Source organism: Prionailurus viverrinus, chromosome C1, assembly GCF_022837055.1.
Source record: "Prionailurus viverrinus isolate Anna chromosome C1, UM_Priviv_1.0, whole genome shotgun sequence".
In the NCBI taxonomy this organism is placed as follows: Eukaryota; Metazoa; Chordata; class Mammalia; order Carnivora; family Felidae; genus Prionailurus; species Prionailurus viverrinus.
The window spans coordinates 21,622,413-21,634,699 of record NC_062568.1 but is presented as its reverse complement, the minus strand read 5'-3'; the positions used below and the strand labels follow the sequence as shown (position 1 = coordinate 21,634,699).

The 12,287-nt window shown below is 39.9% G+C and overlaps 1 protein-coding gene across 3 annotated transcripts in view; it reads left to right on the top strand.

Annotated features, from left to right (window-relative positions):
• The window catches only part of UNC80 (unc-80 homolog, NALCN channel complex subunit), a 228,118-nt gene that overhangs the window by 177,360 nt on the left and 38,471 nt on the right, over positions 1 to 12,287 (top strand). For all 3 annotated transcript variants that reach the window (XM_047871278.1, XM_047871276.1, XM_047871277.1), the window contains 5 exons: positions 543 to 639; positions 4,776 to 4,946; positions 8,532 to 8,624; positions 11,198 to 11,233; positions 11,595 to 11,813. In XM_047871278.1, the coding sequence (XP_047727234.1) occupies positions 543 to 639; positions 4,776 to 4,946; positions 8,532 to 8,624; positions 11,198 to 11,233; positions 11,595 to 11,813 (616 nt within the window). The remainder of the gene's footprint in view (positions 1 to 542; positions 640 to 4,775; positions 4,947 to 8,531; positions 8,625 to 11,197; positions 11,234 to 11,594; positions 11,814 to 12,287) is intronic.

The following is a 12,287-nucleotide window of genomic DNA, read 5'->3' as shown; positions in this document are numbered from 1 at the left end:
GGAAAAGTGGTATAAATTGAATGAGTACATTTCCTTTCTCCTTTTTTTCCTAAATTTCTTGAAAATCCTAAAGAGTAAGGAATTCTCTACCATGAAAATTGTATTAAACTGATACCTCATACTGCCCTTCTGTAGTTCTGCTGTTTTCAGGAAATTAGGTTTTCCGGGCAATTCTAGGTGAGCAACTCTCTAAAATGGTCTTTATTATCAAGGAATGTATAGAACTAGAGGTAAATCAAAGAGAAAGGCTCCTGTCTTACCTTACACATCTACATGCCCTTGATAGCTTCTAATAGGGAAAATTGTTTTTTTAAAAAACTGCCCCCCAAAAGGCACTTTTATTTATCATCTGATTATTCAAAAGTAGGAAACAGAGTTTCCAGTCCTGTTAGATGAAGAAATTAATAATGTTCACGGTTTAGGATTCAAGTCTGGCGAGGAAATGGTTACAAAATATAACTGGAATGTTGAGAGTGGGAATCTCTTCTTTGTCCCTGGCAAAATGCACTTTGATTTTGTGCCTTAACCTTCTGTCCCCTCAGATTTCTGCTATGGAAATGAAGACCTGACCTTCTCTATAAGTGAGGCCATTAAGCTGTGTGTTACTGTGGTGGCATATGCTCCTGAGTCATTCAGAAGGTAATTGCAGCCTTTTGTTCTGTGCCTTGGGATAAGTAAACATGGCAAAGGAAATAAAATTGAATGAATACAAAAGTTATGCTTGTTCATATCATCCTCTAATATTCTGTAATGTATGTTTTCAAAACCTAAATTTAGGAAACTTGTCATTGCACAGGCTTTGGAAAATATAGTAAATCCTCATTAATTTAAAATTGCCTAAAACTTGGAATTTGTGCAGCAGCTAAAATGTTTAGTCTCATTTAGAAAATTTTGCCCCAATATGTGATATATGTTAATAGCAAACAAAATTTCAGAGCAGACATTTAAACTATTAAAGAAGATGCTTTTCAAGGAGCAGTGAGAACTCCTGTCATACAACGAACAAGAATATAAATCTTGCCTGTCATTTTTCCAAGTGTAAGGAATCCAAAGGATTCACATGGAAAATGTCATCCCAATTCCTGGATGTTGGCTCTGGTCTGGTTTATGTACTAATATGCGAAATGAAAGCCAGTCCCATCTTGCTATTAAAATACGTGTTTTAAAGGCAGAGACAGAAATTCAAATGAATCATGGATAGCCCCGTTATGTAGTATAGATATTTAAAAATAATAGAGTTACATTCCTTTAAATATTCCTTGATGCTGGCTTAATCAATCCTCTGGCCCTCCTCCCCAGTGATATTGATATTAGGTAATCTGTCCCTCAACTTCTCAAGCTACTTTGATCTTTTCTTGCAATACCTAACTCATAAACAAAGTCCCACGTTATTTGCTATCATATTTTGGGTATAAGGATTAAGCTTGGCACAGGACCACCCTAAAAACTCACAGTATGGAGGAAAGAAGTCCTACTATGTTGGCAACTCTTCGAGAAAGAAGGAAAGAACTGGGTTGATCTTGGCAGTGTATCTTTATCAATTTACCCCTTAGATTGGTCTTCCCCTGTGCCCTAGAACAGGATGAGTAAAGGGGCAAAAAGGAAACAGGATTCATACTAATTGAACTCTTTCTACATGAAGAATGAATAAGAAACATCCCCCTCCTAAGATTCCCAGCTTTTTTTGTGTTAATCAATGCGGATTAAACATTATGCCTGTGGTCAACTAGAAGTGTGGCTGTAGCCCTCACTCACTCCCAGTTTCCTTGGGCTTCTCCTATAATATTGCAGCTCCTTGAAAGCCTTGAGAAAGGATTGAAACCCTACATTAACTCCAAGTCCACTGTATTCCTGGGTGTAAAAATACTCCCTATTTCTATTTTCCATTCCAAGTGTGTCTGAGTACTTTGTTAACAGGGTATATCAGAGGCTCTGCAGTGAGATGAAGTGATAACATCAAGACACTGCAATAATAAAATGCATAAATATTCTCTAATATTAAAAGGCCACGGGCGCCTGGGTGGCTCAATCGGTTGAACATCTTATGCTCACTATCCTATACCACAAATCATCTTTGCCTATTTCTGAACCCTATTCCAATGAAATATGATAAGTACTTTTTAATGCCCGACTTTTGTTATTCACTACTGTTTCATGAGATTTACCGATATAATTGTGTATAACCATAGTTTGTTCTTCATTCGTCGGTAATATTTCATTTAGTGTCTATGCCACAATTGATTTCTTATTGACCGACATTTGTGTGATATCTAATTTGAAGCTATTACAAATAGTGCTGCAGTGAACATTTTTGCGTGTGTCTTTGTGAGCACACATATCTGTATTTCTGTAGGTAGAAATGCTATGCTAGGTCATAGAATATGTGTATGTTTTGCTTTAGGAGATACTACCAGTTTTCCAAAGTGGTTGTATCAATTTCCATTCCCACCAGTGGTGTATAAACGTTCTAGTACTCTCGTGCCTCATTAGCACTTGATGCTCAGTCTTCATTTTAGCCATTTTGTTGGGTTGTAGTGAGAGCTCATTGTGGTTTTAATTTCTATTTCCCTCTTGCAAACTGAAAGGTTTGGAAGTTTTCCAGATGTTTATTGAAATTTGGATATCTACTTTTGCAAAGTACCTCTTGAAGTCTTCTACCCATTTTTAAATGAGACTATCAGTATTTTTTAATTTGATATGATTTAATTATTTAATTTGATAATTTGACTCTCAAGAGTCAGATGTGAGTACTTTTTAGCTTATATGGACTGATGTGATGGTAAACATTTAACAACCAGTTCCCTGGGGGAAGAAAGTCCCTGACACACAGCATTGCTAGTTTGCCAACATGTAGCAATTGCTGAGTACAAGATGGCAGCATGACATTGACCTTGGGGTTGGAATCAGAAGCATATGTAGGCTTCCTTGACCTGGTACATGCCTACTCCAGCATACCACTGGTTATGTGTATTTCAAATCACATCTCTTACTCTTTGACTTATGGTTTTACTTACCTAACATCATCTTTCAATGAACAGAGTTCTTCATTTTAATGTTGTCCAACGTACCACTCTTTTCCTTATTGCTTAGGGCTTTCTGTATCCTCTGAAGAAATCTTGGCTAACTCAAGATTATGAATATGTCCCTTTATATTATCTGCCAGATGCCTTATTTGTTTTATCTTCATATTCAGATTGATAATCCATCTGAAATTAATGTAAGGTATGGTGTAAAGTAAGGGTCAAGATTTCTTTTTTCCATATAAATACTAATAGACAATAGATCAAGCTCCATTTATGGAAAAGACTAGCATTTCCATTGCATTGCAATGTCATCCTTGTTATAAATCAAGTATTTGTGGGGGCGCCTGGGTGGCGCAGTCGGTTAAGCGTCCGACTTCAGCCAGGTCACGATCTCGCGGTCCGTGAGTTCGAGCCCCGCGTCGGGCTCTGGGCTGATGGCTCGGAGCCTGGAGCCTGTTTCCGATTCTGTGTCTCCCTCTCTCTCTGCCCCTCCCCCGTTCATGCTCTGTCTCTCTCTGTCCCAAAAATAAATAAACGTTGAAAAAAAAAAATTTAAAAAAAATAAATAAATAAATCAAGTATTTGTGGATTTGTTTCAGACGCATTATTCTGGTCCATACGTCTATTTGTCTTTCCTGTGTTGTGGGGCCATGGAGCACAATGGCCAACAAAAAAAAAATTTTTTTGTTTTATTCCAAGAAAGAATTCTTGAGACATTGTATGGTGCAATTTAGTGGGTTTATTTAAGTAGCACAGGGGCAGGACCTGTGGGCAGAAAGCTGTGCTTTTTGCTGTATGCAGGTGGTTGTTATAGGCTTAGTGCTCAGGGGGGAAGGGACATGCAGGGAGTATTAGATCATAAATGTCTTCTTCGAACTTCTCATAAAACTACTTTTGCAAGATTTCTCTGGTGCTTACCATTTAGTTCAACACTAACTGTTGATGAAGCACACAGGCAGTCATGAAACCCTTTAAGACTGTAGTGACCACTGTGTATTTGATCCTTAACGGAACTATGCAGGCTATAGGTCAGCCTTCCGGACTAAAGGTGAACATTTTTTGCTTCCATCCCTCATCACTCGTACCAATATTACACCGTCTTAGCTATTATAGCTTTATAATAAGTTTGATTGGTGTTTGTTCTTACTTTTACCTTCAATGTTTCTATGTACTTATGTTTAACATGGGTTTCTTATTAGAGAAATACATTTGAGATTTTTTATTATTCACTCTAGTAAGCAGCTATTTTCAGACCTGCATCACAGTGGCTATTTCCACAGACTCTTTCTTGAAAACTGCTTAAACTTTAAGAAGCCAGCCTCCCAGGGAAGGGTTTTATCTTGGGTAAAATTTGTTTCAGGTAAAAAATCACTGTCAGCAAATCCCTGGGTGGAAGCTTTATTGATCATTGTGATGCCTGTTTCTCTAAATAGGGTGCATAGCTCCACCAATTATTCTATTGTTCTTTCAACGAGTTGTTTATATGCTATTTTTCCCCTCCCCACTAGGTCATATTCTCCCTAAAGGCAAGCAGACTTTCATCACCTTTTACTAGATGCTCAATTAATTAATTAATTAATGTTGATCAAACTTCCAGCTGCTCTACTTACTCTTGACTTGGGTGGGGTGGGAAGGGCGCCTAGAATCAGTCATCACTCTCGAGGCTTTTCATTCCTCCACGTTCCTAAATATGACACAGCCAATAACAGTAGAATGTAACATGTGACTTGGTTGCCTTTCTGTTGATTAAAGTCTCCAGATGCTGATGGTCTTGGAAGCTCTGGTCCCCTGTTACCTACAAAAGCTAAAGAGGCAGACGTCACAAGTGGAGACGGTGCCTGCTGCCCGAGAAGAGATCGCGGCCACGGCTGCTCTCGCGACATCCCTGCAGGCCCTCTTGTACAGTGTAGAGGTCCTCACCAGGTAACCCGTCGCAGAGATGTCCATGACCTTACAATGTGTATATCTACCAAAAAGATGAAGAAAAAAAATGCGGTGACTAAAAATCTCTAATAACCCTATCTTTATTGATAGACACTTGCCCAAATTCAGCCTTATGTGGCTTAAAACTGCAAACATTCCCTAAATTGTTTGGATAAATAGTGCTACTCTGAATAATTAATAATAATAATACTAGGGGCGCCTGGGTAGCTCAGTCAGTTAAGCGTCTGACTCCAACTCAGGTCATGATCTCACGGTTCGTGCGTGGGTTTGAGCCCCATGTCAGGCTCTGTGCTCCAGAGCCTGGATCCTGCTTTAGATTCTGTGTCTCCCTCTCTCTCTGCCTCTCCCCCGCTCACGCTCTATCTCTGTCTCTCTCTCTCTCTCAAAAATAAATAAACATTAAAAAAATTAAAAAATAATAACAATAATAATAGTAATAGTAATAATACCATGAACATATTTGCATGGAGCTTGCTGAACTTCTGTGGCAGTTTTGACCCAGTAGTGAACAGATCTTTTTGTAAAAGGGCCAATATAGTGAAGATGAAATGTGATATGTATTTTTATTAGCTTTTATATTATTTTATGAGACATGAAATGTCTCCAAGTCCAACGAAGCCTTCTTTTATTATTTTACTGTTTGTAAAGAGCTGTGGTTTTTGTACTGTCGTTTCAGACACCATAAAACAAACATAAACGACAGAATTTTATTCTCCTCCTAGAAATAACAGGTTCTCTGTGGGGCAAGGCTCAGTGGTGCTGGGATAACAGGCTGAGGGATTTGGGAATGGAAAGGTACATTGCCACCAGAGTTCAACCCTAAATAAAGGACGAAGAAGTGAGTCCTGTCGCATGAGTCTTGGGTGCAGAAGCAGATGGCATTGAGAAGCTGGGTAGGGATGGAAGGGATGGGGGCGGACGGAGTGAGAAGAACTGGAAGAGGTAGAGATAGGAAGTTCTGCAGATGAATGGCTTTCTTTGTCTGTTCCCACATACAATTAGCCAGAAAGAGATATTGTTCCCTAGAGTGGAGGTGGGGAAGCCTTCTTCCTACGTCGGTGTCTTTGCCCCTCCATCATTTGGCCACATCCTTAGCCTAAATTCTGTCTGTGATTTACTCCCACCAAGAGGCACCAACTTCCTCAGCCCCATCTTGCCCTGTTGATGAAAAGCCTAGCTGAAATCCTTCAGTCCAGGAAGGACTTTTCTAACATGCACGAGCAAGTGAGAGAGGGAGGGAGATTGTGATTCATTAAGTCAATATATGTTTAGCTTCTAATCACGAGCTGCATTGCCAACCTAGGCAAGCAGAGTGTAGCCCAAAAGCCTTTGGCAGACTGCCAGTGCTGAAGAGCCCATGTGCACCTGGCAGACAAGATGGGAAGCAGTGGAACGGGGCTCCGTGCCAAACTGCCTCTTCCAATGGGATGCAGTCCCAGTGCTTTGATGATCGTTTCATGAAAGTCCTAGGAGGAAGAACATCCTAAGGAGAACTATCAGACTTACATTCTTCCTTCTGCACCTATCTGGTTACATCACGAGACCCTTCCTGCAATTAGAGGAGAGAAGAGCAATCCGTTTTTTCAAATGCCGCTTTTATTTCTCCTCATATTGTGCAATATTGGTGCTTCCCTCCTTTCTATAGGAAAGAAGTTAATAGGTCAATTAACTTATCCAAAATTGACTTACCCAAAATTCCACGAAGAGTTATGGATGGAGCATTGGCATTTAAAATTCTGTGGCTCCAGGGGCCCTGGGGTGGTTCCATCATTTGAGCATCTGACTCTTGGTTTCAGCTCAGGTCATGATCTTATAGTAGTTGGATTGAGCTCCATGTCAGGCCCTGCACTGTCAGCAGAGCCTGCTTGGGATCCTCTCTCTCTCTCTCTCTCTCTCTCTCTCTCTCTCTCTCCCTCTGCTCCTCCCTCACTCATGCTATCTCTTTCTCTCTCTGTCTCTCTTTCTAAGATAAATAAACTTTAAAAAATAAAAAAAGTAATAAAATAAAATTCTGTGGTTCGAAATATTCCAGCATATTTAATATTCTTTTGGTGGAGAGGAGAACTAGCTTCCTCGGTCAGCTGAGATTATTCACAATAAAATCAGCTTTGCTGTTTATACAAAAAGAAGATAAGAAGAACCCCATTTCACTTCCACGCTCCTAATTTCCTTACTCATGAAAAATAATTAATACTTATAAAGGGAGTAACACACAAGTCAGTATATTATAATGGTATTAATGTTAATTTTCTAGTGTTATCTAATATGTTACCACAAATTTAGGGGCGTAAAACAAAACATTCATTATCTCATATTTCCATAGGCCAGAAGTCTGGGCAGGCTTAGCTGGTTTCTCTGCTCAGGATCTCACAAAGCCAAAATCAAGATGGCAATCACGCTGGGCTCTTATCGGAAAGTTCTGGGGGAAAATCCTTATCTAAGCTTGTTTAGGTTTCGGGCAGAATCCAACACCATGCAGTTTTAGGTCTGAGGTCCTCTTTCCTTTTTGTCAGCCAGGGGCCACTCAGAAGGTACCTGCCTTCCTTCTCACATGGCTCCTTCTATCTTCCAGTCAGCAATGGTGCCCTGAGCTCTTCTCATGCTTCAAGTCTATCTGTTCCTAGCAAGGGAGAACTCTGCTTTTTAAGGGCTGGTGCCATAAGATTAGGCCTACCCAGATAATTTCCCTTTTGCAGTGTAACATATTGTAATCACTGAGGTAACGCCAGGAGGAGTATAGGTCTCGGGGCCATCTTTAAATTCTGCCTACCACAACAATGGCACAGGAAGACAAAGTCTAGGGTGGCTGTTAAAAGCTTACTTTCCAGCCACACCCAGCATACAGAAAATGAGCATTATGAAAGCAAGCCTTAAAGAGTTCGTGCAAGCTTTGAAAAGCTGCATCATCCTTTCCATGTCTCAGATGCTGATACAGAGGCAAAGATTACCTAGTATTTAAAGGAAACCCTGCAGGTATAAAATGAGATGATTCAAATCTACTTCTGAGTGTCTAAATTACCTACTTATAACAGATACTAATTTACTCACTTCTTTGGGTAGTCTTAGGTATAATTTTGACTAGAAGGATTCTTTCATCCTTTGATTGTTTTTCAGAAAAAAATAAGGTGGTTATATTGATTACAACATGGGTAGCCAAAATGGTGTATACGCCTTTACCATTTACGTATTGTCTAAAATCATTAACTTCCTGATACCTGTCAAATTGAAAAATGAGCTCTTAACTCTCACTGAATCCTACAGACTTAGAAGTCTGAGTTCATAAATGTCTGGTTTGAAGTGTCATAGTTTATTACTCAAAACCAAAAAGTAGAAGAACTTAAATCATGGTATGTTAATACACCCCTGGGAACCAATGTTCCCTTTAAAGTGACTCTCAGAACAGAGACAGCAAGAGTGTGACAGAAAAGCCCAACTAGACAGTGTCTTTTGAAGACTCTGCAAGTGATTTAAAACTTAAGTGAGTTTCCATAACTTGAGGACTTTGTAAATGTTTCTACTTCTCTTGCTGTTGTTTTGTTGTGGCCATTACTGTCCCTGTTGCAGGCCCATGACAGCCCCACAGATGAGCAGGTGTGACCAAGGTCATAAAGGAACCACCACAGCCAATCACACCATGTCGTCCGGGGTGAACACCAGGTAATTCACTCGCCTTATTCATCTATGGCCCCTCCGTTTCATACAACCTGAGTCTCAGCTGTTGGGAATGAAAGGAATCTTGAAAATAGTCAATAATGAGTGTGAAACTCTCCAAGGAAAAGAAAAGAAGGTGAGAGTTTAGAGTTACAAGGCTTCTTTTGAAAGCATCGAAGAGAAATCCAAGCCACCTTCATCAACTGGCATTTGTGGCGTTTTGTTTGCATGAACGTGAAAGATGTTCTGTGCCTCCTGGGTGGTCTTTGAACTATTCCAGTGTTGTTTCATTTGCCTCCAAGAAAAAGCCAAATGAAACAATAATAATCAGGGGGTGGTTTCTCATTCCCGGGGCAGTTATACAGGGTCAACTTTCTTTCATCTAGACAGATTTTCCATGTACATTTCATCCAAATTTTGCATTAGGTCCTTAAATGATGCTTTCATGGTCATTGACTCAATCTCCCTCCCTGTTTTGGTGTAACTCAGACACTGGCTAGACTAGTTAATACTTAAGCTGTTCATTCTGTCTGTGTTAACCTCTAAACACTCTAACACACATATACACATGCACAGGTTTAATTAGCTTCTTCCCCCAAGGAAAATTTAAGATAGGGAAAGCCCCAAATCAGTTAGAGAAAAAGTTCTCATCTCCCAGTATGGAGTAGCTAGTTAGTAGGGAGATCTTAAGGAGAAGCTAAGTAATTTTCCCTCTGAAACACAGTTTTAAGTATGTATTATTCCTTATGTAAAGTTAATTCCCTGTTCATCAGGGAATAATTAAATAAATAAATAAACAGATAAAATAAAATAAAATAAAATAAAATAAAATAAAATAAAATAAAATAAAATAAAATAAAATAAAAATAAAAATAAAGCAGGGGCAGCCGGGTGATATAGTCGGTTAAGCATCCAGCTTCGGCTTAGGTCATCATCTCATGGTTTGTGGGTTTGAGCCCTGAGTTGGACTCTGCTGACAGCTCAGAGCCTGGAGCCTGCTTCAGATTCTGTATCTCCCTTTCTCTGTCTCCCTTCCCTGCTCATGTTCTGTCTCTCTCTGTCTCTCAAAAATAAATGTTTAAAAATTTTTTTAAATAATAAAAAATTAATAAATACCAAACCCAACTGTAAATTATTCGAGTGATGGTTAACTCATGCCTCAATTTCCTATAGTAAGAAAAAATAAATAGGGGCACCTGGGTGGCTCAGTCGGCTGAGCATCCAACTTCAGCTCAGGTCATGATCTCATGGCTCATGAATTTGAGCCCCGTGATGGGCTCTGTGCTGACAGCTCAGAGCCTGGAGCCTGCTTCAGATTGTGTGTGTGTGTCTCTCTCTCTGCCCCTCCCCCACTTGTGCCATGTCTCTTCTCTCAAAAATAAATAAACATTAAAAAATTAAAAGAAAAAGAAAAGAAAAAATAAATATATTGTTAAGTGACATTCAGGAGCTAGGTTTAACTACCAGATGAAGGGTACATGGGAAAAGAGAGCTTCTAAAGTTCAATCATAAAGCAATAAGTCTCCAGAACTAAAAAGAAGTCAGCCATATTTCTTCTTCTGATCACTTGAAACAAAACACATCATGTTAAACTGTAACTTAGATTCACGTTACTTTCAAAAATTTTCAAAAGTCCCCTCATTTGGCTGTATTCCGTGACTTCGTATATGTTTATCTTTCTACAAGTTATATACCAATGGGACAGCTTTCATAGCAGCTATAATTGCATGTGTGGTAGCCAAATGAAAGATAAAGATTTTGTAGTTTAGGATTAGTATATGTGCATTTGTGAACTTATCAAAATGTGTAGCTTTGGGGTGCCTGAGTTGGTTAAGCATCCAACTCATTTTTTTTGGCTTTTATTTTCTTTTCTACAATTTTTTAAATATAATTTATTGTCAAATTGGCTAAAATACAGTGCATAAAGTGTGCTCTTGGTTTTTGGGGTAGATTCTCGTGGTTCATCGCTTACAAACAATACCCAGTGTTCATCCCAACAAGTGCACTCCTCGATGCCCATCACCCATTTTCCCCTCTCCCCCACCCTCCCGTCCACCCTCAGTTTGTTCTCTGTATTTAAGATCCTCTTGTGGTTTGCCTCCTTCCCTCTCTGTTTGTAGCTATTTTTTTCCCTTCCCTTCCCTCATGGATCTTCTCAAGATCCACATATGAGTAAAATCATATGTTATCTGTCTTTCTCTGACTAACTTATTTCTCTCAGCATAATACCTTCTAGTTCCATCCACGTTGCTGCAAATGGTAGGATTTCATTCTTTCTCATTGCCCAGTAGTATTCCATTGTATGTATAAACCACATTGATTCCAGCTGAAGTCATGATCTCATGTGTTTGTGAGATTGAACCCTGCATGGGGCTCTCTGCTGACAGCTCAGCGCCTGCTTGGGATTCTCTCTCTCCCTCCCTCTGCCCCTCCCCCACTTGCTCTCTCTCTTTCTCAAAATAAATACATTTTTTAAGATGTGTAGCTTCAGGGGCTTTTCATGAGAAATAGTCCTTAAGAAGCCCCACCATAACTCTGTTTTTGCCCATAGTAAAGCAGACTGTTTTTCTGATCCCCAGGTACCAGGAACAAGGAGCCAAACTGCACTTTATCAGGTACAGAAAGACAAGCCCTGATTTCATACTAATTCTGACATCTTGTGATGATTGCCTTTTGAGCTGGGTTATGGTTCCATTAGATTTCATTTAATTAATGCATGACATACTATCTCTGGGTAAATCCTCACAAAGTGGCTCAGGTAAACCTACTGCATTCGGAGATGGCAATCTCTTCCAGGTTGATAAACATTCTTTACCCTTCAGATGAGGTTCTCCTAGGCCCTGGCCTACTGCTTCATTAATGTGTATGAACATAATATAAGGAATCTTAGATTTTGCTTCAGTGTGATACCCTTCTCTCAGTGTTGCCACACATATACCTTTTCAGACTCCCAGGTAACTTTTTATAATTCCCCAGGGAAAACCTTCACTTACTTGAGGAAGGGCAAGGCCTTCCCAGGGAGGAACTGGATGAACGAATTGCTCGGGAGGAGTTTAGAAGACCTCGGGAGTCCCTGCTGAATATTTGTACTGAATTTTACAAGCACTGTGGGCCAAGGCTGAAGATCTTGCAAAACCTGGCTGGGGAGCCACGGGTTACTGCCCTGGAGTTGCTGGATGTGAAGTCACACATGAGGTATTGTCCTTGCTTTCCCTGGCCCTGAGTGTGGACACCACTTGGGATGTGTGTTTGGGGGTCTGGGTGCCGGGGGAGGGAGTCCCTTGGGATAAGAACTTGGGGTCCTCAAAATGATTTGTTTCCTGTGGCTTGGACGCATATAGTACAGTGCCAGCCAGGAAAATGTATATTAAGTCTATCAAAAAGGATCTCAGGATAGACGGGGAGAATGCTCTTGAAGACAGAAAAACATTATCCATATATTTGCTCCTCAATAAAAGAGAGTAAAAGGGAAATTTCATCACCTAAATTATTATAGAAAAGTATCTTTTGTCCAAGTGCCATTTACTGCCCAGATTCTAATTTTTCACCAGAATCCAGAGTCTATCATTTTGCATGGAAAAAAAAAATGCACTCCACTGCTTCTGCCCAAGGACTTGCTCTGTTCCTATACTAGTTGGAGACTCAATAATTGGCCCTGCAGGGAAGTGA